The following is a 24,711-nucleotide window of genomic DNA, read 5'->3' as shown; positions in this document are numbered from 1 at the left end:
AATCACATAGCCTTACTAGCGTAGCATTAGATTACGGTAGCTTTATTCTCTTGTTATCAACTTTGCGCTTTGCTTGCAGCTTCTCAAGGCCATGAAGTGATTAAGGAGAGGGAAAGGAGGGGGAGAGAGAGGAGAGAAGGTTAGAGAGTGTCTTTGAGAGAGGGGGAGAGAGAGAAAACACTTGAAGTTTTCCTCTGTAGGAGAATCGAACCGTGCACTGCGTGATGCTGTTGGACTAGAATTCTGTTAAAGAGCCACAGTGAGTCAACACTTCTGCCTGATGCCTGCAGTCTGACAAGTGCCTAGTGACGGGGAGTGCAGTATGCCAGCAGGGGGTTTAGAGACAAGTGTTCTGTCTAGAACGAGGATTAAGGCTGTTTGCTGCATGGCCTTAGATGTCAGTGTGTTATTTCCCATATAACTGATGTAGTATAATTAAGCAATAAGGCCCGAGGGAGTGTGGTATATGCTTTTTAAGCACGACGCAATACAGAGTGCCTCGACAGCCCTTAGCCGGGGTATATTGGCCTTATATCACAAACCCCCGAGGTGCGTTATTACTATTATAAACTGTTTACCAACGTAATTACAGCCGTAAAAATAAGTGTTTTGTCATACATGTGGTATACGATCTGATATGCCACGACTGTCAGCCAATCCGCATCAAAATCTCGAACCACCGAGTTTATAATGGGACTCATGTGACGTGATCTGTTTTAAATCATAACTAATGGATAGCACAGCAGATTAAATTCTTAACTACATAATGATGTATTATATAATATTGTATACTGTAACTGTAATGTATGGCTCTGGTAACTATTTACGTCACCCAATCGCTTCATTTTAAATGTGTTAGGCTCTATTGTCTCTCCCTCCTGACCATGCCACTGATGTGAAACTTTTGTGTTTTAAAAGTGGGGATTTTTTGCAGGGGGATCAGTAAGGAGCTGAGAAGCGTGACACCTAACCTTGAAACCTGAAGGGAGCAGTATGCGCTAGAACAGCATGCGTATCCTGATAGGACTGTTCTGTGTCCTGCCTATAACACTATCTCTCGGTGCTGCGGTAGCTACAAGGTTGCCCACAGAAGCTCTTAACAAAGAGACACCATTTCCTTTGTAAAGATCACCTGAGTTGTTAGGATTCCTATTAGGACACAGACTCCTCTTCAAGGATCATCTTAATTGGCTAAAGGAAATGTTATCTCCCTCTAAACCCTCACCTGATTCGCTGAGGGGCTTCTGTCTCTCTCCTCCATCCAAAATGGAATACCGGAGTCGCAGGAAAAGGTTGGTAAACTGAAAAGGGAGTGTGTTAGAAGGGTTTTAATCGATTGGAAAATGACCTTTCTGCCTGCCTATGGCATCTTTCTGGAATAGGAGATGGAAATGAGTAGAAAGAGTTAGGGAGATGGGGGACCATTTATTGAGTAGTATTGGCTATCCCACTGTGGTTGAATATGAGGAGCTGGTTGTAGCTAACTGACTGAGAAGCCAGTTGTATTTGACTGAGGGGCCAGCCGTCTGGCAGACAGAGGGATGAAGGGAGGTCAGACAGGAGGAGGGGGGATGGGAAAGGCTATGATGTCACAGGGTCACCACCACTCCCAACGGAAGCCGGGGGAGAGAGAGCAGGGACAGGAAACACGTGACTAAAAAAGAAAAAAGAGGCCCCAGAATGCAGCTTCAGCGTGAGAGAAAGAGAGAAAGGTATTCATGGTTGTGACAGTGCTGCTGTGGGGTGGTGTGGTTTGCAGTGACAGGTTTCCTCTTTACGCTATAGCCTATCGGGTCAATACGCTGCTGTTAAGATGAGCCTGTTTCCTGATTGTCATAGCAAGGCCTTGTCTCTGAAGGGAGACATGTCACGAAGGGACCAGCGATACAGGAATCGCATTAAGGGCAAGAAGTAAGTCCTTTTGTTGGATGGATGTACATAAAGGGCTAGGATGGGAAGTTATATGGTGCAGATTTGTGTGGTCTGTAGTGGACTCATTGGGGTACTTGGTTCCTCTTGGCTATAGTTTATGAACTATGTTTCTGAATTTCTAAATGTTTTAATTGAAACAACTCGCAGTTAAGTCATGAATACCTTTCACTTGACTAGAGTTGGATGCATTTGCTTACTGATGGAGAAGTGATAGCAGATAGCATGTTGTTAGCATCGCAGACCTGACAGAAGGGTGGTTTGGGTGGGTCTGTGAAATATGTTAGGCCCGTTACAAGTTTCACTTCCTTATTTTTAAACCTTTAAAACTTCCATCTCCGCTTTTCTCACTTTCGTGACCAGAAATATTACAGATGGCTTATTCCAGAATGAATTTGATAAGTGCTTGTTAGGCTATGTGTTTATGAACTTAGACCATGTCTCTACTGTGCGTCCCTTTTATGTGACAGTATGTGTTTACAATCTCTGTTTGTTTGTCTACCACTCACCCAGTGTGCAGAAGTGTACATTGTTGAGTCTAGTACACATGTTGACTGTATTCAGGCTGTCACAGTACTGACTCTCCCTCACTCTGCCTGTGTCTCTCTAACTCACCATATCTGACTTTGATCATAACTCCCTGTCCACCCTAAGCATGATTTCCCAGCCTCTCAGCTGTTTGCAGTGTGTCAGGCCCAGTGAGTACACCACATTATGAATAAACTGGATTAGGGATGTAGAGAACCTTTCCTGTGTTCACTGACTCCAGCTTGTGTGTGTGTGTGCGTGCGTGTGCTGCCTTGTGTGAGTAGTCAGATACTGTACGCATGTTATCCAACGACAGCCAGACCATCTTAGGGGAAATTGTTCATCATTTATAAATAGTGGGTCCTATAATCACAAAGCTGTGAATGGGTGTGTTGTCTTCCATGGATTTTGGAGAATACTATGGTGAACTGTAGCTTATGAGTTATTCTTCATGCTTTCACACATTTTCACACATGTTGTGTAAACACTCTTTAGCGTTGTCACTTTCTCATCATATGATGCAAAATTAATAATACCAGCCAGATTTCTGTATTTTGTAAGTTATATATCTTGAAAACTTGATTGCTGACATGCAAAACATTTTGGGACTATATCAACAATGGACTAATGAAACAAATACCAAAATATTTTTTTTTTGGTGGAGTTCTCCTTTTATGTGTTACTGAGGTAGGCTAAGTTAGTTGTGGTAGGAATGTTCATAACGGTTATCATTTCCAAACTGTGTGCAGGAGCTTCCTCATTTGAATCACATCATACACTCTAATCCAACAGGTGCATTCCTTTTGAAGTAGACATGAATACTCAGATTAGGAGCTGAAACCTGATAAATTTTATTTCACCTTCATTTAACCAGGGAGGCCAGTTGAGAACTAGTTCTCATTTACAACTGTGACCTGGCCATGATAAAGCAAAGCAGTGTGACAAAAACAACACAGTTACACAAAGGGTAAAGAAAACGTACAGTCAATAACACAATAGAAAAATCTATGTACAGTGTGTGCAAATGCAGTAAGATTAGGGAGGTAAGGCAATAAATAGGACATAGAGGTGAAATAATTACAATTTAACATTAACACGGGAGTGATAGATGTGCAGATGATGATGTGCAAGTAGAGATACTGGGGTGCAAAAGAGCAAAAAATAAATACAAATATGGGGGATGAGGTAGTTGGGTGGGCTATTTACAGATGGGCTGTGTACAGGTGCAGTGATCGGTAAGCTGCTCTGACAGCTGATGCGTAAAGTTAGTGAGGGAGATAAAAGTCTCCAGCTTCAGGGATTTTTGCAATTCGTTCCAGTCATTGGCTGTAGAGAACTGGAAGGAAAGAAGGCCAAAGGAGGTGTTGGCTTTGGGGATGACCAGTGAAATATACCTGCTGGAGCGCATGCTATGGGTGGGTGTTGCTATGGTGAGCTGAGATAAGGTGGGGCTTTACCGTGCAAAGACGTATAGATGACCTGGAGCCAGTGGGTTTGGCGACGAATATGTAGCGAGGGCCAGCCAACGAGAGCATACAGGTCGCAGTGGTGGGTAGTATATGGGGCTTTGGTGACAAAACGGATGGCACTGTGATAGACTATATCCAATTTGCTGAGTAGAGTGTTGGAGGCTATTTTGTAAATGACATCGCCAAAGTCAAGGATCGGTAGGATAGTCAGTTTTACGAGGATATGTTTAGCAGCATGAGTGAAGGAGTCTTTGTTGCGAAATAGGAAGCCGATTCTAGATTTAATTTGGATTGGAGATGCTTAATGTGAGTCTGGAAGGAGAGTTTACAGTCTAACCAGACACCTAGGTATTTGTAGTTGTCCACAAATTCTAAGTCATAACCGTCCAGAGTAGTGATGCTAGTCTGGTGGGCGGGTGCAGGCAGCAATCGGTTGAAGAGCATGCTTTTAGTTTTACTAACATTTAACTGCAGTTGGAGACCATGGAAGGAGTGTTGCATGGCATTGAAGCTCGTTTGGAGGTTTGTTAACACTGTGTCCAAAGAAGGGCCAGAAGTATACAGAATGGTGTCTCCTGCGTAAAGGTGGATCAGATAATCACCAGCAGCAAGAGCGACATCATTGATGTATACAGAGAAAAGAGTCGGCCCGAGAATTGAACCCGGTGGCACCCCCATTGAGACTGCCAGAGGTCCGGACAACAGGCCCTCCGATTTGACACACTGAACTCTATCAGAGAAGTAGTTGGTGAACCAGGCGAGGCAGTCATGTTGAGAAACCAAGGCTATTGAGTCTGTCGATAAGAATGCTTTGATTGACAGAGTCTAAAACCTTGGCCAGGCCGATGAAGACAACTGCACAGTACTGTCTTTTATCGATGGCGGTTATGATATAGGACCTTGAGTGTGGCTGAGGTGCACCCATGACCAGCTCGGAAACCAGATTGCATAGTGGAGAATGTACAGTGGGATTCTAAATGGTCGCTGATCTGTTTGTTAACTTGGCTTTCGAAGACTTTAGAAAGGCAGGGCAGGATGGATATATGTCTACAACAGTTTGGGTCTAGAGTGTCACCCCCTTTGAAGAGGGGGATGACCGTGGCAGCTTTACAATCTTTAGGGATCTCAGACGATACGAAAGAGAGGTTGACCAGGCTAGAAATAGGGGTTGCAACAATTTTGGCAGATAATTTTAGAGAGGATGCAGATTGTCTAGCTCAGCTGATTTGTAGGGGTCCAGATTTCAGAACATCAGCTATCTGGATTTAGGTGAAGGAGAAGCAGGGGGTGGCTTGGGCAATACGCTGCGGGGGGTGCAGAGCTGTTGGCCGGGGTATCGGTAGCCAGGTGGAAAGCTGGGTAGCCAAGTGGGAGCTATTTGATGCTAATGCAGTACACCACAGGATGTTTTTGTGCTGGTCAAGTGCAGTCAAGTCTGGAGTGAACCAAAGGCTATATCTGTTCTTAGTTCTACATTTTTTGAATGGGGCATGCTTTTTTAAGGTGGTGAGGAAAGCACTTTTAAAGAACAACCAGGCATCCTCTACTGACGGGATGGGATCAATATCCTTCCAGGATACCCGGGCCAGGTCGATTAGAAAGGCCTGCTCGCTGAAGTGTTTTAGGGAGCGTTTGACAGTGATGTGGGGTGTCGTTTGACCGCAGACCCATTACGAACGCATACAATGAGGCAGTGATCGCTGAGATCCTAGTTGAAGACAGCAGAGGTGTATTTAGAGGGCAAGTTGGTCAGGATGATATCTATGAGGGTGCCCATGATTACGGATTTAGGGTTGTACCTGGTAGGTTACTTGATCATTTGAGATTGTGAGGGCATCTAGTTTAGTTTGTAGGATGGCCGGGGTGTTAAGCTTATCCCAGTTTATGTCACCTAACAGTACGAACTCTGAAGATAGATGGGGGGCAATCAATTCACATATGGTGTTCAGGGCTCAGCTGGGGGCTGAGGGGGGTCTATAACAAGCGGCAAAAGTGAGAGACTTATTTCTGGAAAGGTGGATTTTTAAAAGTAGAAGCTCGAGCTGTTTGGCACAGACCTGGATAGTATGACAGAACTCTGTGGAGAGATATCGAGTAAAGGAGAAAGGGGAATGACTTTTAAAGGGGTGACACTGGGTGCTTCTCTTTTCTACTCCCTCCTTCCCCTCTTTCCTTTCTTCCTCTTCATCCTCCATCACTCTATCAACATTTTCTTTCCTCTCCTCTCCTCAAATTTATCGTCCATCATTCCATCACTCTTTCTCTCCTCTTCTGCCGTTACTCTATTTGTCCTTGAAGAGCTTGTAGGGGTCAGAGACACCGTCTGTTTCCTTTCTCTGGCTTTGCTCACCTAAATATATTATATTAGTCCAGAGCAAATTTCAAATGAATTCTTTGGTTAGCTTTTGGCTTATCTCCTAGCCCAGGCCTAGCTTGCCACACAGTTCTTATCTAGTTGGACAATGGCTAGGTTTGGCAGTTGCAGTTGGGTATTCTTAGGGCTCTGGTTATGGCTATGGCTCAGGGCTAGCTCGCCAGAAAGCTCCTTATAAAATGATCGACGTCAGGAACTCATCTGGTTTGTGGATTTAAAGATTATAGAGAAAATGTGGTGCAGGTTTATTTCTCCCCCCCATTTTTAGACTGAGGTCAGTGACTGACACACTGTCTCTGTTCTCCAGAACCAAGGACACACAGTGCAGTTTAATTAAGTATTTTTGCAAACCGACTGCAACGTTCCATTGTTAATCTGAGACGATGACATTTGCAAAGGAAAGGGGACATGTACATGTAGGTTCAAACTCCCGAGCTTTATACCTTTGACCTCAATAAAAGCCTTTAATCAGACTTTCAGAAATTATATTTCACCTCCATTTTCTCAATGTATATAGAATGTATTCACTATTTCACTCCTACACTTTTTCATTCACTGTACCAGTTATATCAGTCCAACAGTGTCCAAAATCCAGGACTCAAAATGTTTGTATGCTGAACTGAATAGATAAATAGATTTTATTTGACAATTTAAAAACACAACTCTAGCTGCACGTGGATACACTGTATTTGAAATATTTGAGGATAACACAAAAAGTTGTACAACTTCTTCTATGCGTTGTGGTCCTCTGAACAGTGACTATTCACTGATGCTAGGACAGAACCACAGCCAATGTTGTTGGGCCCCTGATAGTCTCCATCACTCATGTCTTGTTTTTCCCGTGGTCATGGAACATTGGAGAATGAACGGCCCTTCTCTTTTTCCAGTCCAGTCTGCCCCAGACAGACAGAATGTGCATAGATAGCCGTGCTGAAAGCCAGACAGAGACAGGGCTTAGCGAGCACAAAGGAATCTGCCTCCATCTACACTATTCACCCCACAGCCTACAGCCACCACATGGCTCAACAAAGCTCCGGTACCTGCCATGCCCCTGCTCAATAGACCAATAGACTGCCGGTGCTACAACAAAAACTGTTCACCATTGACAAAAGCGTTCAGCAGCCATCTTAGATCTGAACCCAGCCAACCAGCTACTGTGTTAAAAATGCACAGACTAGCTTTTCTCTTTTTGTTCTTGAGAGCTGCAGACAACAAAAACACAGGGATGGCTGAGTCCGGCACTGAGGGGGTTAATGCCGGCTCTTTACTGAGCTTGCAATTGCGAGGGGAGGGGGTTCGACCTGCGTCTGATTGGCTGTGGGATTTCCTGGGAGGATTTGAAAACACCCAATGGGGAGGGGCCACTAAGATAATGAGGTCATGCTTTTTCTTGGGAGTGACATCAAGGGCTTGGGGGTCTGGGGAGACAGCAACGAAGGAATGATAAAAAAAGATTGGAATGATAATAAAGGGGTGCAGAGAGGGGGGAGTTGGTTGGGATCATGATAAATGTGTCTCATTTTGTGGGTTGCTCTCTCTCTTTCTGCACCAATAATGCACATCCTTACCTCACTACACATCCTTATACTACTTAGTAGTAGGGAAATCCTTACATCCATCCTAATCATCTCACTGTAGAATCTACTCTATTCCCAGCGCGCAAATATTGTTTAAATTATGTTATTATCAGAACTGGTTTTAATCTTGTTGTAATCTGCTGAATTCCCTTTCCCCTGTCTGGTTGGGGAAATGTAACATTTTATTTTGTTCCACTGAGGAAGATTTGTAGGAAAACTTTGCCTCCTGCCAGGAATTCCCCCCTCTATTCCTGTCTCGGAATTCCCTTCCAGTGGGATAGTCACTGGCTTGTTGACAAGATGCGAACAGGAGAGGGGTCTCCCTGGTCTCCCTGACGCTATCGTTTCCTCATCTTGTTTTCCATTACATACTCTAACGCTCTCACTTTCTCTCTCTGTATATCTTTCACTATCTCTCTCGCTCTTTCTCTGTATATCTTTATCTCTCTCGCTCTTTCTCTCACTCTCTTTCTTCTCTCTATGCATTTCTCCTCTGGCCTCTTCTTTATCTCTCCCTCTCTCTCTCTCTCTCTCTCTCTCTCTCGCTCTCTCTCTCACGCTCTGCCTTCATCTGCCCTCTCACTCTTTCTGTCTCATTCTTTCTCTTTCTCTTTTCTTTCCCCCCTCTCATAAGACATATGTCATATTTCCTCATAGTCACATGCTTGGTGTGGGTTGCAGTCTTGCCAGCAATACCCACTCACAAGAACAACAAGCACTGTATGTAATATAGACACAAATGACATTTTAGATACTAGTCCGGCCGACGGATTAAAAACAAATTGAGAGAGAGATTTGGAGGCTACATGTATGGCACATGATTTCTTGCGTTTTTCGTGATGCTACATCGTAAAAAATATTTCAAACTTAAAATCTTTCAACACCTTGTTGGAGGTTCTCTCCTCTCGTCCTCTCCTCCCCTGCCCAGTACAGAGGGTCCTTCCTGTAGACATGACTCACTTCCTTCAGAGGTGTCTCTGCCCACGTCATACCATGACCTCTGTCTTCCAGACAGAGAGAGCGGATGACCAGACTGACATTTTGAAGAGTCCCACCAGAAAGTCTGAGTATTAAACAGACAATTCCTTTTGGATTCAATAGTTTGCACGGTTGACTTGTGATGTATTTTTTAATCTTTATGAATACCTTTTTGCATTGAAATGTCATCTCCAGCAATACTCCATTCAACTCAGTCATGTGAGGGGTTATCAGTGAAGTCGACACATTCTATGTGATCTGACTGCTGCGGTAACAGTAATACAAGAAACAGGAAACACAGCTTAACGTATGGCTGTTGTTTAGTTAGAGACTATGGTACTGGTTTTAGAGGGTGACCAATACATCACAGTACACAGCTGAGATGGCAGGTTGGTGTTGGAGTTAGTGGTTCTGTGTGGGAAACTTTCCAGCTAGATGTGTCTGTCCCCTGCAGAACTGGGGAAACCACAGAGATCTGTGCGTCTACTCATTCTGAAACTTTGGTGGGTGGGCTTGTGTTACTATCCTTGTGGGTACCGGAAATGTCCCCACAAAGATAGTAAACCATTGAAATTTCTCCATCATGGGACATTTATTATGAGGACAAATAATCTTTTAAATTTAGGGGTTAGATTTAGGGTTAGGGTTACAATTAGGGTTAGAGTTAGGTTTAGGGTTATGGATATGGATATGCATACGGTTAGGGTTACGGGTTAGGGAAAATATCATTTTGAATGGAAGTACCCACAAGGATACACTCAAAGAGTGACCTACTGTCGTGACAGGTCAAATTGGCATCATTTTATTATTGTAAACAAAACATATATGAGTAAGAATAAGACATAAAAGTAACAAGTAATTAAAAGGCAGCAGTAAAATAACAATAGCGAGACTATACACAGGGTGGTACCTGTACAGAGTCAATGTGTGGGGGCACCGGTTAGTTGACATAATATGTACATGGAGGTAGAGTTATTCAAGTGATGATAACAACAGAGAGTAGCAGCTGTGTAAAAGGGGGGGGGGGGGGGGGCAATGCAAATAGTCTGGGAAGCCATTTGATTAGATATTCAGGAGTCTTATGGCTTGGGGTAGAAGCTGTTTAGAAGCCTCTTGGACCTAGACTTGGCGCTCCAGGACCACTTGCCATGTGGTAGCAGAGAGAACAGTCTATGACTAGGGTGGCTGGAGTCTTCAACGATTTTCAGGGCCTTCCTCTGACACCGCCTGGTGTAGAGGTCCTGGATGGCAGGAAACTTGGCCCCAGTGATGTCCTGGGACGTACGCACTACCCTCTGTAGTGCCTAGCGGTCGGCGGTCAAGCAGTAGCCATACCAGGCTCTCGATGGTGCAGCTGTAGAAGTTTTTGAAAATCCGAGGACCCATGCCAAATCTTTTCAGTCTCCTGAGGGGGAATAGGTTTTGTCGTGGGAATGACTGTCTTGGTGTGCTTTGACCGTGTTAGTTTGTTGGTAATGTGGACACCAAGGACCTGCTCCACTACAGCCCCGTCGATGAGAAGGTCCTCTCTTTCCTGTAGTCCACAATCATCTCCTTTGTCTTGATCACGTTGAGGGAGAGGTTGTTGTCCTGGCACCACACGGCCAGGTCTCTGACCTCCTCCCTATAGGCTGTCTCGTCGTTGTCGGTGATCAGGCCTACCAATGTTGTGTCATCGGCAAACTGATGGTGTTGGAGTCGTGCCTGGCCGTGCAGTCATGAGTGAACAGGGAGTACAGGATGGGGCTGAGCACGCACCCCTGAGGGGCCCCTGTGTTGAGGATCAGCATGGCGGATGTGTTGTTACCTACCTTTACCACCTGGGGGCGGCCCGTCAGGAAGTCCAGGATCCAGTTGCAGAGGGAGGTGTTTAGTCACAGGGTCCTTAGCGTACTGACCAACCTGCCCTCTAAATACATCTCTGCTGTCTTCAACCAGGATCTCAGCGATCACTGCCTCATTGCCTGTGTCCGTCTGCGGTCAAACGACCACCCCTCATCACTGTCAGAAATGAGAGGTTGAGGGGAGTGGAAGAATTAAAAACAAATAAAATACAACTATTGTAAAATAGACTGTCCATAAAATGTATATAGTATGTATAAGCTGGAAATACAGGCCTAAGTGTTGTTGTTCACTAGTTTTCTAGTGGAGGGTAATAAAGGAAATATATATATTGAAAAAATATTATAATAATAAATAAAAGACAAATTAAAATATAAAAAAAATTATAAAGTAAAATACACCAGGTGCAATTTCAAAAAATTTTTGCGCATCAGCAGTTTTTTATCCTGTTATGTCAGTCACTCAATTAGCTGACAATTAGCCATGTACATTTTTAGATTGGTAGTTAGTCTAGTCAGCTGTTTAATCTTTCCTGTTGTAATCATGGCCGAATACCGATGGTGCACCCAAGGCATATCTCCAGGGGGCCCCAATTGATTTTGTCATTCTCACTCCGATATGATATTAACATGGCATAACTCATGGCAAAATGTGTAGATTTGGGAATTTAGCTTTAAAGGCCACCACCAGGGGCAATGCTGCCCTTATTTCAATGGAAATTCCTGTCCTATAACAGAAATTCTCGTTTAGGTTCCACCTCCAAAGAATGGCGCAGGTTGCTAATACATATTCATGAATTGGGGGTGGGAACGTTGTGGTGATTTCCAGGTGGAGTGGAGAAATAACAATAAGCAGGGCACTGACAGAAGTCAGTGTCGATAGCGAGCATGCTAATCTTATCTAGCTAGCTAAAGTTATCTGTTGTTGCTACACTGTATTCAAAAGATTTTCTGGCTAGGCTATGGCTGGTTCTGGAGCTGGATTTGTCATTAGCATTTAGGGAAAACTTTGCCACAGATGGATAGAGGAAACCAGTATCTTTGACTTTGCCATCTATTGTTATCTCAAAAGTTTTGTCATGTTCCATAAATTGCGGCCACGAATCCGCCATGGAAATAGAAATAATAAGATGAAGCTCTGGTAATATGGATAGCAGTGGAGCGTAGGCAAAACCATTAATCTTGGGGTGACGGGGGGGGGGGTTACAATTCAATCTTATCATATACAATTTTAACATTTATAAAATAGTCATATATTTTTTTTTTTCATACAGACTAGAAAAACATTTTTGTGAAACTTGACAAATGATCCAATGGATTATAAGGATTTGCTGGTAAAAAAAAGTGGAGGTGCAAAAATATAAGTTTGCATCTCCTATTTGAATTTGCTCCATGGCTCAGGCATCTACCGCGAAAAGCTGTTTGACTGAGCCAAATATGATCATTACATTGCTCAGTTCAGTCACGACTCACGAAGAGGAAGGACTTTGCAGGTGTTTCTGATATTAGCACAACATAATCATAGAGGAAACACACATCATTGGCATGGGAAATTACCACTTCGGATTTCCCACCCAAATATATACTCTGACTAAAACGATGACTTATTGACTTACATCGTTGTGCAACATCATGGGTAAGAATGGGCATTGTCTTTCAGCTCTTGTGGATGTTTAAAACTGATACAAATTCTTGCCACCCCATGGCAAAATGTGTAGAATTGCAATGTTTTTATGAAATTGCTACATTTTCTCTCCACCATGGAAAAACGTGTAAAATGGCAGAAAATGTACTTTTAAAACTACATTTTTTTTTCAACCGCTGTCAAGATAGGGGCCACTAAAATGTTTTGCAGAGAGGTGACAAATCTCACTTACGGCCCCCAAAAGGCTAGAACCGGCCCTGTAAATAAGATACACAGCAGGCAGTTCAAAGATAATTACAGTATACAAACATCAAGCTAATTAAATAATCTCCGAATCTAATATCTCTAAATAAGAGCATCACTGTGATCATAGAGTCAATGCTAGGCAAATCATTTGGCGAACTATGTTGATTACACAGTGTGTTTTACATATCGATATTTTTTTAGATATATATACAGTATATCTAAAGTGAATGGATGATGTGAAAAGTGCCATTTCTTCTCACTTTTTCTATGAATCCAGTGTTTTGGTGGAACAGTTGTCTCTATGAATGCAGTGTTTTGACCAGTCTTTCTGTCTCTGCCTGTCTCTATGTGAGTGGTGATTTAATATGACATGGGTTTCTCTAGGGCTGGGGAGGGGGGTCAAGGAGAATGAAGTGGAGTGGAATTTTATTACAAGGCACTTTGGCTGATTCCATTTGGCAATAGAGGGGTTAGAGAGGGGTCTCCAGATTTTATGACTCCCTCCACCTCTCCTCCCCCTTCTTTGGATGTTTCTAGGCCCGTAGGTGGTTGCAGCTGGGTGTCTGACATCTCAGAACCTGGGATCTTTCGTAGTTGCTTGTCTGTTCGCTTGTGGAATAGTCATTTGTCATCCTTTTTGTTTATTTATCTTTCCATCCTTCCACTCCTCCCCCAGCTCATCCCTCCTTTCACTGCATCTCTCTCTCTCCCTTCCCCTCTCTCTCTCTCTCTCTCTCTCTCTCTCTCTCTCTCTCTCTCTCCCTTCCCCTCTCTCTCGCTCTCTCTCTCTTTCTCTCCTCCTCACCCTCTCTCTCTCCCTCTCTCCCCTCCGGCCCTGATAACAGAGCCCTAGGAACTTGTCACCCAAAGCTCACCTAATCAAGTAAAAACCCATCTATCCAGGGAGGGGAGGCATTGCCTCCTCTCCCTGTCCCGGCATATCCTTTCCTTCTCCTATCTCTTTCAGCAGAGCTAAACCTCTTTTTCTCTCATCTCTCATCTCCTGCTTTACTCTATCCTTACGTGTGCTCTTTTTTTCTTATCTCTTTTCTCTCTCGATGCTTTCAGCGAGCCCTGCATTTAGCTTACTCTGTGCTGCGTGGAAAAGAAAAAGGCATGACCATTTCATATGAATAGATATGAGGTCTGCCTTGTAGTTCATCAGTATCATATCCAGTACCCACTTTTCTCTGTAGCCATTCCTGTGGTTAACATCAGCATTTTATCTCATTCTGGTCTTCACCACAGACCATTTGCTATTACTCATCTCACATTATCACATCTATATTTACCATTGTGTTTTCTCTGTGGTGGATGGTGGGCCACTGGTCCTGTTCAGGGATTCATGTTCAGCCTGTAGATATATGGGTCATGACCTAGTGTTTGTGTTATGTTGTTACTCTTGTCAGTTATTATTTTGGGTCACCAGCTTTGTCCGGCAATATAGGCTACTGTACAGTACAAGTGCAACAGTTTTGTGTGTGTATAGAAAGTAGTAGTACTGAACTCAGGGCAAGCTCTTAGTCATCCAGCGGGGTATTTGGTACAATGGGTAAGAGAGTCTCCCTCTGAATCTTTCAAAATAAAATTTGATTTGATTTGATTTGAAAATGTTAATCCTCTTATGTGCCCCCTGTAACGCAAACACGCAGAGGCATGCATGGTACACATTAGAGGTCGACCGATTTTATAATCGTTACCGATTATTGGAGGACCAAAAAAGCCGATACCGATTAATCGGCCGATTTTTTAAAATGTATTTATTTGTAATAATGACAATTACACAATACTGAATGAACACTTATTTTAACTTAATATAATACATCAATAAAATCAATTTAGCCTCAAGTAAATAATGAAACATGTTCAATTTGGTTTAAATAATGCAAAAACAAAGTGTTGGAGAAGAAAGTAAAAGTGCAATATGTGCTATGTAAGAAGGCTAACGTTTCAGTTCCTTGCTCAGAACATGAGAACATATGAAAGCTGGTGGTTCCTTTTAACATGAGTCTTCAATATTCCCAGGTAAGAAGTTTTAGGTTGTAGTTATTATAGAAATTATAGGACTATTTCCCTCTATACCATTTGTATTTCATTAACCTTTGACTATTGGATGTTCTTATAGGCACTTTAGTATTGCCAGTGTAACAGTATAACTTCCGTCCCTCTCCTCGCTCCTCCCTGGGCTTGAACCAGCAACACAACGACAACAGCCACCCATGCAGAGCAAGGGGAACAACTACTAGAAGGCTCAGAGCGAGTGACGTTTGAAACGCTATTAGCGCGCGCTAACTAGCCAGCCATTTCACTTCGGTTACACCTGCCTCATCTCGGGAGTTGAACGCACGAAAGTGCTGTTTGAATTAATGTTAACGCGCCTGCTTCTGCCTACCACCGCTCAGTCAGATACTTAGATATTTGTATACTTGTATGCTCAGTCACATTATATACAACGCAGGACACGCTAGATAATATCTAGTAATATCATCAACCATGTGTAGTTAACTAGTGATTATGATTGATTGTTTTTTACAAGATAAGTTTTAATGCTAGCTAGCAAATTACCTTGGCTTACTGCATTCGCGTAAAGGCAGTCTCCTTGTGGAGTGCAACGAGAGAAAGGCAGGTCGTTATTGCGTTGGACTAGTTAACTGTAATGTTGCAAGATTGGATCCCCCGAGCAGACAAGGTGAAAATCTGTCGTTCTGCCCCTGAACAAGGCAGTTAACCCACCGTTCCTAGGCCGTCATTGAAAATAAGAATGTGTTCTTAACTGACTTGCCTAGTTAAATAAAAGTATAAAAAATGGCAAATCGGCCCAAAAATACAGATTTCTGATTGTTATGAAACTTGAAATCGGCCCTAATTAATCGGCCATTACGATTAATCGGTCGACCTCTAGTACACACACACATACACAGGCATGAATGTGCACACACACACATACACGCGCACAGGCACAAATCCACCAAACGTCGCACCAGACAGACCCTGTCAAAGGGTATCTCACAAACACATACACTTTCACTTGCATGTAATCCTACTACTGTTGCCTGCTACTGTGGGTAACATAAGACTATATTTGGAGAACTAACTGTTTAGTCATAGTCATATGGTCTTCTGTTACAGTACAGTTCAGCTCTACATGCCCTTCCCTGATAAGGTGACTTCAGCTTGGATTTAGCTCGAGAGCATTGAAGCCCTGTGTGGACTGATATGCCTGCTGTGTAAAGAGCAGGCCCAGGTATGACTTTGACTCTGCAGAGGGGGATGTGTAGCTGGAAGACAAGACTGCTGACTAGGTAGAGTAGTGTGTCTGTGTCCTCTGACTACCCTTGACCCAGTTCTTCTGCCTCCTATCATCACACCACATGCTCAGCATATTGCATGCAGCACGATCAGAGTGTAGTAGTGGGAGCTCTGTAGTAGTGGGAGCTCTTAACACAGAGATGTTCACTATGTGAGCACATGCGCATATCAGAAAGAGGGAGGTTTAGTGTGTGTACATGTGTGTGTGTGTCTCTGCATGGGCGCATGCGTGTGTGTCCTGGCTTGACTTCAAGAAGTCTGATAACTGCTGAAACCCATGAGAATTGACCTGTCCTCTCCTCCAGTGCCTGCTCAATCTGTTCCACTCACTAACCCCAATCAGCCTCTATCTACGTCCTCATCCTCATTTCCCTCTCCCTAGGCCTCCCTCCCAACAGTTCCCAGGCCCCTAAACTTAATCTGTTAATATTACACCCCATACCCTTACCCCACTGCCCATTCCCTTTTCCCTCCTAGGCCTCTGGTCTGGATGTTCTGTAGCCCAGCAGAGAGGCATCAGATGGGGATTGATGACCAAAAGTCCCCCTGACTCCCCCAGATCTGTTCCTATTGATCCCTGGCTGTCTGGCAGAGGAAGGACTAGGAGGGCTGATGGATGATGGTCCACTGGGATGGAGTGGAGACACTCAGTTAGTCATGGATGTCTCACACAGCCTTTTCAGACCATCACTTTGTCCTATACAGCATAGCCCCAGCCAGCAAACAGGTCCTCCCAGTAGGCTATAGCTCAGCTCAACTTGGCTCAGCTCATTTCTATGAAAAGGGTAAGGCACAGAGCAGTCTCAAACTCCTGTCCTCATTTCAAGAGCTCAGCGAAGGAGAGCTGATGACATTTGTTTGTCTTATTTCAACATAGAGCTTGGCTGGAACAGAAATGGGGCAGCAGGTAGCCTAGTGGTTAGTGTTGGGCCAGTAACAGGAAGGTTGCTGGATTGAATCCCCGAGCTGACAAGGTAAAAACCTGTCACTCTGCCCCTGAACAAGGCAGTTAACCCACTGTTCCCTGGTAGGCCGTCATTGTAAATAAACATTTGTTCTTAACTGACTTGCCTAGTTAAATAAAGGTAAACATATATATTTTTTAATTAAAGTGGTATTGTTGTGGTTTAGAATAGCCAACTAAACTACTTCCTCTGGAACTTGTTTTATCTTGATTCATGGTTGCAGAGAGTTGGAAAGCTGACTACCACCCTGAGCTAGATCAATGTTGTGTCATCTATCTGGTATGTTCAGTATCGTGCGTGTCTGTGTATGTGTGTGCGCATGTTTGTCATTGGAGGCTGGTGGGAGGAGCTATAGGAGGACGTGCTCATTGTAATGGCTGGAATGGAATCAATGGAATGGAGTCAACACGTTGTTTCTATGTGTTTTATGTGTTTGGAGCCCTTCCATTCATTCCATTCCAGCCATTACAATGAGTATGTCCTTCTATAGTTTCTAACATCAGCCTCCTCTGGTGTGTGTGTCTCTGGTATTATTGACTGTGTTGTCGTCTGTGCTGTCATCTCCTCTCCCCTTCAGTCCTCAGCCTGTCTATCAGCCAATGATCTCTATCTGCCTGACACCACTACCCAATCATTCAGCTCTGTCCTCTCCTTGAGAGAGATATCTCACTATCAGCTCTCTTAATCCACTGTTACTGACAGCGATAAGTTCATTCCTTAAGATCTCCACATGCAGATAGCCCCTTATGTCTATGATATAATTAAGTAATAAGCCCCGAGGGGGTGTCGTATATGGCCTATATACAATGACTAAGGGTTGTTCTTATGCACAACGCAACGTGGAGTACCTGGATGCAGCCCTTAGCCGTGGTATATTGACCATATACCGCAAACCCCTGAGGTGCCTTATTGCTATTATAAACTGGTTACCAACATAATTAGAGCAGTAAAAATACATGTTTTGTCGTACCGATGGTATACGCATTCAGGGCTTGAACCACCCAGTTTATAAACGTGGTTATATATCTGAGATGTTTTATTTTAAATCATATGATATTGGAGCGCATAAAATCACTTTGCAATCGGGTGGATCAAAAGCCACTGGAGTAACAACCATGTTGTTATAGTTGGATATTGTGTTTGGACAGCATTGACATGTGTAGGTGTCATTCATCACATCCTTGTTGTTTATTTATTAGTCACAGTGTTGGGGTTTGTCTGTGATCTCACTTTGGTCTAAGACCTATTGTATGTGAAAGTGTTCCTTTAGTCTTAGTGGTTAACGCGTCATGGATCTGAAAGTTATTCAACTTAAATGTTCTTATCTGTTGCATTACCTTCAGTAAGACGCATCTCACTGGTTTAGCCCCGTGATGGGCTAAAATTAGTGGGGAACTATATAAAAACGTATATATATTTTTTAAATACAATTTATTTTTCATATCTACTTCATCTTTTGAATAATTTTTCTGATTTTCTGATTCCATCATCAGTTTGTGTTAAAAATAGATTTTTCTTTGGTGGTTTCTGGGTCGAAAAATCTAGCTAACTCAGCCAGCCATTGGTTAGGCCTTCAGAAGCTGTAAAGAAGGCCTCTGCCATTCAATTGTATTAGAGCAAACAATTTGGAGTTACCCAACAGTGAGCAGTAGCCTACTTCAAAGACCTAGCCAGTTTTAAGAAGTCAGCTGTGCTTAAAATTTCTCTCTTTCTCTTTCTTTCTCTTTCTCTCTCTCTCTCTTTCTTCCCCTCCCCTTGTTCAGATGCTGTGAGTGCAGTGCCTCCCTGTCCCACTGGTACTATGAGAAGGAGGGCCGGCTCTTCTGCAAGAAGGATTACTGGGCCAAGTTTGGAGAGCTGTGCCATGGATGCAATGACCCCATCACCACCGGACTGATTATGGTAACATAGTCTACCGCCACAAAGAGCACAGTAACTAGATCCTCCTGACTAGAGTACTAGAGCTCCCTCTCCTCTCTGTCTTCACCAGTCAATCTCTCCAATCAGCCACAGACTTGATACGACACTCCTGTTACAGTCTGTCGGATATGGTTTCCGCAACAACATCCACACAGAAACACTGGTCTCCACTTTACATTACCTGTAATTAGACAGTATGCTTTACACATCCCTATAAGCTTTACGGTGAGAGGCATTAACTGTTTCAGTAAAGAGAACAGTCTGAGAGGAGAGGTGTGAAAGGACATGTGGGTCAGTGGAGGATGTACATGAGATCTGCCCTTCTCTGATAAAGGGTGTTGGGTTGGTGTGGAATGAATTGAATTTCACTAGTCAGGGGTCGGTAACAGGCGGGCTCGCAAGTGATTTTTTTTGGGGCCCGCAAAGTCTTAAGAGTAAAAAAAGATCTATATATATAAATCACTTGTGAGCCCTCCTGTATATACAGCTCTGGAAAAAAAATCTAAAGACCACTGCAAAACTATCAGTTTTACTATTTATAGGTACAGTGGGGGAAAAAGTATTTAGTCAGCCACCAATTGTGCAAGTTCTCCCACTTAAAAAGATGGGAGAGGCCTGTAATTTTCATCATAGGTACACTTCAACTATGAAAGACAAAATGAGAAAAAAAATCCAGAAAATCACATTGTAGGATTTTTAATGAATTTATTTGCAAATTATGGTGGAAAATAAGTATTTGGTCACCTACAAACAAGCAAGATTTCTAGTTCTCACAGACCTGTAACTTCTTCTTTAAGAGGCTCCTCTGTCCTCCACTCGTTACCTGTATTAATGGCACCTGTTTGAACTTGTTATCAGTATAAAAGACACCTGTCCACAACCTCAAACAGTCACACTCCAAACTCCACTATGGCCAAGACCAAAGAGCTGTCAAAGGACACCAGAAACAAAATTGTAGACCTGCACCAGGCTGGGAAGACTGAATCTGCAATAGGTAAGCAGCTTGGTTTGAAGAAATCAACTGTGGGAGCAATTATTAGGAAATGGAAGACATACAAGACCACTGATAATCTCCCTCGATCTGGGGCTCCACGCAATATCTCACCCCGTGGGGTCAAAATGATCACAAGAATGGTGAGCAAAAATACCAGAACCACACGGGGGAACCTAGTGAATGACCTGCAGAGAGCTGGGACCAAAGTAACAAAGCCTACCATCAGTAACACACTACGCCGCCAGGGACTCAAATCCTGCAGTGCCAGACGTGTCCCCCTGCTTAAGCCAGTACATGTCTAGGCCCATCTGAAGTTTGCTAGAGAGCATTTGGATGATCCAGAAGAACATTGGGAGAATGTCATATGGTCAGATGAAACCTAAATAAAACTTTTTGGTAAAAACTCAACTCATCGTGTTTGGAGGACAAAGAATGCTGAGTTGCATCCAAAGAACACCATACCTACTCTGTGAAGCATGGGGGTGGAAACATCATGCTTTGGGGCTGTTTGTCTGCAAAGGGACCAGGATGACTGATCTATGTAAAAAAGAGTGAATGGGGCCATGTATCGTGAGATTTTGAGTGAAAACCTCCTTCCATCAGCAAGGGCATTGAAGATGAAACGTGGCTAGGTCTTTCAGCATGACAATGATCCCAAACACACCGCGCCCGGGCAACGAAGGAGTGGCTTCATAAGAAGCATTTCAAGGTCCTGGAGTGGCCTAGTCAGTCTCCAGATCTCAACCCCATAGAAAATCTTTGGAGGGAGTTGAATATCCGTGTTGCCCAGCAACAGCCCCAAAACATCATTGCTCTAGAAGAGATCTGCATGGAGGAATGGGCCAAAATACCAGCAACAGTGTGTGAAAACCTTGTGAAGACTGACAGAAAACGTTTGACCTCTGTCATTGCCAACAAAGGGTATATAACAAAGTATTGAGATAAACTTTTGTTATTGACCAAATACTTATTTTCCACCATAATTTGCAAATAAATTCATTATAAATCCTACAATGTGATTTTCTGCATTTTTTTTTCTCATTTTGTCTGTCATAGTTGAAGTGTACTTATGATGAAAATTACAGGCCTCTCTCATCTTTTTAAGTGGGAGAACTTGCACAATTGTTGGCTGACTAAATACTTTTTTGCCCCACTGTATGTGTTTGGGTAAAATTAACTTTTTTTAAATTCTGTTTTATTATTTAATTTTATTTTATTCTATAAACTACTGACAACATTTCTCCCAAATCCCAAATAAAAATATTGTCATTTAGAGCATTTATTTGCAGAAAATAACAACTGGTCAAAATAACAAAAAATATGCAGTGTTGTCAGACCTCGAATAATGCAATGAAAATAAGTTCATATTCATTTTTAAACAACACAATTCTAATGTTTTAACTTAGGAAGAGTTCATAAATCAATATTTGGTGGAATAACCATGAATTTCAATCACAACTTTCATCTGTCTTGGCAGGCTCTCCACCAGTCTTTCACATTGATGTTGGGTGACTTTATGCACGCTTGGCGCAAACATTCAAGCAGCTCAGCTTTGTTTGATGGCTTGTGACCATCCATCTTCCTCTTGATCACATTCCAGAGGTTTTCAATGGTTCAGGTCTGGAGATTGGGCTGGCCATGACAGGGTCTTGATCTGGTGGTCCTCCATCCATACCTTGATTGTCTTGGCTGTGTGGCATGGAGCATTGTCTTGCTGACAACGCTGGGCCAATTGTGCACCGCCCTATGGGACTCCCAATCACGTCCGGATGTTATACAGCCTGAATTCGAACCAAGGACTGTAACGACACCTCTTGCACTGAGATGTCGTGCCTTAGAACACTGTGCCACTCAGAAGCCAGTTCCCCTCTCACAAAGACATGGTGGTTGGAACCAAAAATCTCAAATTTGGAATCATCAGACCAAAGGACAGATTTCCACCGGTCTAATGGTCATTGCTCGTGTTTCTTGGCCCAAGCAAGTCTCTTCTTCTTATTGGTGTCCTCTAGTAGTGGTTTCTTTGCAGCAATTCGACCATGAAGGCCTGATTCAAGCAGTCACATCTGAACAGTTGATGTTGAGATGTGTCTGTTACTTAAACTCTGTGAAGCATTTATTTGGGCTGCAATTTCTGAGGCTCGTAACTCTAATGAATTTATCCTCTGCAGCAGAGGTAACTTTGGGTCTTTCTCTCCTGTGGGAGTCCTCATGAGAGCCAGTTTCATCATAGCGCATGATGGTTTTTCCGTCTGCACTTGACTGACCTTCATGTCTTAAAGTAATGATGGACTGCCGTTTCTCTTTGCTTATTTGAGCTGTTCTTGACATAATATGTACTTGGTCTTTTACCAAATAGGGCTATCTTCTGTATACCACTGGCTTGCCTAGTTAAATATAGGTTTAAAAAAACACATTAAAAAGGAATGAAATTCCACAAATTAACTTTTAACAAGGCAAACCTGTTAATTGAAATGCTTTCCAAGTGACGACCTCATGAAGCTATCATTCTACAATGTAGAAAATAGTGAAAATAAGAAAGTCCCTGGAATGAGTAGGTGTGTCCAAACTTTTGACTGGTACTGTATATAAACTCATCAAAAAAAAGAAAGTCCCTTTTTTCAGGACCCTGTCTTTCAAAGATAAATTGTAAAAATCAAAATAACTTCACCGATCTTCATTGTAAAGGGTTTAAACACTGTTTCCCATGCTTGTTCAATGAACCATAAACAATTAATGAACATGCACCTGTGGAACGGTCGTTAAGAAACTAACAGCTTACAGGCGGTAGGCAATTAAGGTGACAGTTATGAAAACTGAGGACACTAAAGAGGACTTTCTACTGACTCTGAAAAACACCAAAAGGGTCCCTGCTCATCTGCGTGAACGTGCCTTAAGCATGCTGCAAGGAGGCATGAAGACTGCAGATGTGGCCAGGGCAATAAATTGCAATTTCCGTACTGTGAGAAGCCTAAGACAGCGCTACAGGGAGACAGGATGGACAGCTGATCGTCCTCGCAGTGGCAGACCACTTGTAACAACACCTGCACAGGATCGGTTGTAAGACTGAGAGCTTGTAGGCCTGTTGTAAGGCAGGTCCTCACCAGACATCATTTGTGCTCATGTCCTCACCAGACATGGGCACAAACCCACCGTCGCTGGACCAGACAGGACTGGCAAAAATTGCTCTTCACTGACGAGTCGCGGTTTTGTCCCACCAGGGGTGATGGTCGGATTCGCGTTTATCGTTGAAGGAATGAGTGTTACACCGAGATCTGTACTCTGGAGCGGGACCGATTTGAAGGTGGAGGGTTCATCATGGTCTGGGGCGGTGTGTCACAGCATCATCTGACTGAGCTTGTTGTCATTGCTGGCGATCTCAACGCTGTGCGTTACAGGGAAGACATCCTCCTCCCTCATGTGGTACCCTTCCTGCAGGCTCATCCTGACATGACCCTCCATCATGACAATGCCACCAGCCATACTGCTCATTCTGTGCGTGTTTTCCTGCAAGACAGGAATGTCAGTGATCTGCCATGGCCAGCGAAGAGCCCGGATATCAATCCCTTTGGGCACGTCTGGGACCTGTTGGATCAGAGGGTGAGGGCTAGGGCCATTCCTACCCAGAAATGCCCGGGAACTTGCAGGTGCCTTGGTGGAAGAGTGGGGTAACATCTCACAGCAAGAACTGGCAAATCTGGTGCAGTCCATGAGGAGGAGATGCACTGCAGTACTTAATGCAGCTGGTGGCCACACCAGATACTGACTGTTACTTTTGATTTTGACCCCCCCTTTGTTCAGGGACACATTATTCCATTTCTGTTAGTCACATGTCTGTTGAACTTGTTAGTTTATGTCTCAGTTGTTGAATCTTGTTATGTTCATACAAATTTTTACACATGTAAATTTTGCTGAAAATAAACGCAGCTGACACTGAGAGGACGTTTTCTTTTTTAATATCTTTTTACTGTTAAAACTATAATTTAGGGAACGATTTATGTGGTTGTTTTTTTATTTTTAAATACTAAATCACCAAGAATTCAGTTAAAAAATATTTTAATTAATAAAATCTGTTCCCAAATATTCCTACAAATAAAACGAGAGACCTGATTGTGCCTCAATGTAATCAAGGTATGACATGTTTATGTTATTTTATGTTATTTTCAAATACAATCTATTTTTGGGCTTACTTGTGGTCAATTTTCTGGGTACAATTGTTTATAATTATGTTTCGGCACCCGACCATCTGCTCAGGCAAAATGGTGGCTTAATCTAGTTGCCTACCCCTGCACTAGTGGGAGTGCATTCATGTTTTGTTGATGATTGTTTCATGCACTTTCAATGCTCAACAAAAATGATTCCACACTTTGCAATATGCATTAACTGCATTGCTGTTCATTCACCTCCAATTTTCTTTACATAGGTATTTTTCATTGGTAATCACTAGCTTCTAGTAATCATCACAGTTTCCTAGTGTAACAGGCTGTTGGAAAGAGAGGACCAAGATGCAGCGTGGTAAGTGTCCATGTTAGATTTATTCGATAACTAAACACTGAAACACAGAGACAGAAAACAGGAACTAAGATCAGGGCATGACACCTAGTACATAGTCAAATATGAATTATCAATAGACAGATTAAAGCTTCCGCTAAGAGTTCTTGGAAATATATCAGTCTACATTGTGAAAAATCCACGCGTGAGTGTAGCCTGTGAGAAATAATGTTAATTGTGCGGTAACCATTTGTATTCTCCCCAGCAGTAGCATGTCACACTTTGAAATGTGGTATTTTACCATCAAGCCATTTGAAGTGTGATTTCGCCTGGTTTCTCTCTTTAGTATGTCAAAAAGGGTGAAATATTACAGTGACTTAATCCTTGTTTATGAGCTGTGGTATGCTCAGTGTGCCATCAGGGTTTCCAACCCAGATAGATAAAAATG

At 43.0% G+C, this 24,711-nt stretch overlaps 1 protein-coding gene across 2 annotated transcripts in view; it reads left to right on the top strand.

Annotated features, from left to right (window-relative positions):
• LOC110507118 (LIM domain kinase 1) overlaps window positions 1-24,711 on the top strand; it is an 81,619-nt gene that overhangs the window by 26,439 nt on the left and 30,469 nt on the right. The window contains exons 1-2 of one of the 2 annotated variants that reach the window (XM_090223509.1): window positions 1,672-1,911; window positions 18,625-18,763. In XM_090223509.1, coding sequence (XP_090079635.1) covers window positions 1,814-1,911; window positions 18,625-18,763 — 237 coding nt within the window. In that variant the 5' untranslated portion in view covers window positions 1,672-1,813. Of the gene's footprint in view, window positions 1-1,671; window positions 1,912-18,624; window positions 18,764-24,711 lie in introns of those variants that run through there. The other variant, XM_036964955.2, reaches the window with a different exon arrangement.

Source organism: Oncorhynchus mykiss, chromosome 27, assembly GCF_057628025.1.
Source record: "Oncorhynchus mykiss isolate SJ-2025 chromosome 27, ASM5762802v1, whole genome shotgun sequence".
NCBI classification, from domain to species: domain Eukaryota; kingdom Metazoa; phylum Chordata; class Actinopteri; order Salmoniformes; family Salmonidae; genus Oncorhynchus; species Oncorhynchus mykiss.
The sequence above is the reverse complement of the archived record's forward strand: the minus strand, read 5'-3'. Positions and strand labels throughout refer to the sequence as shown.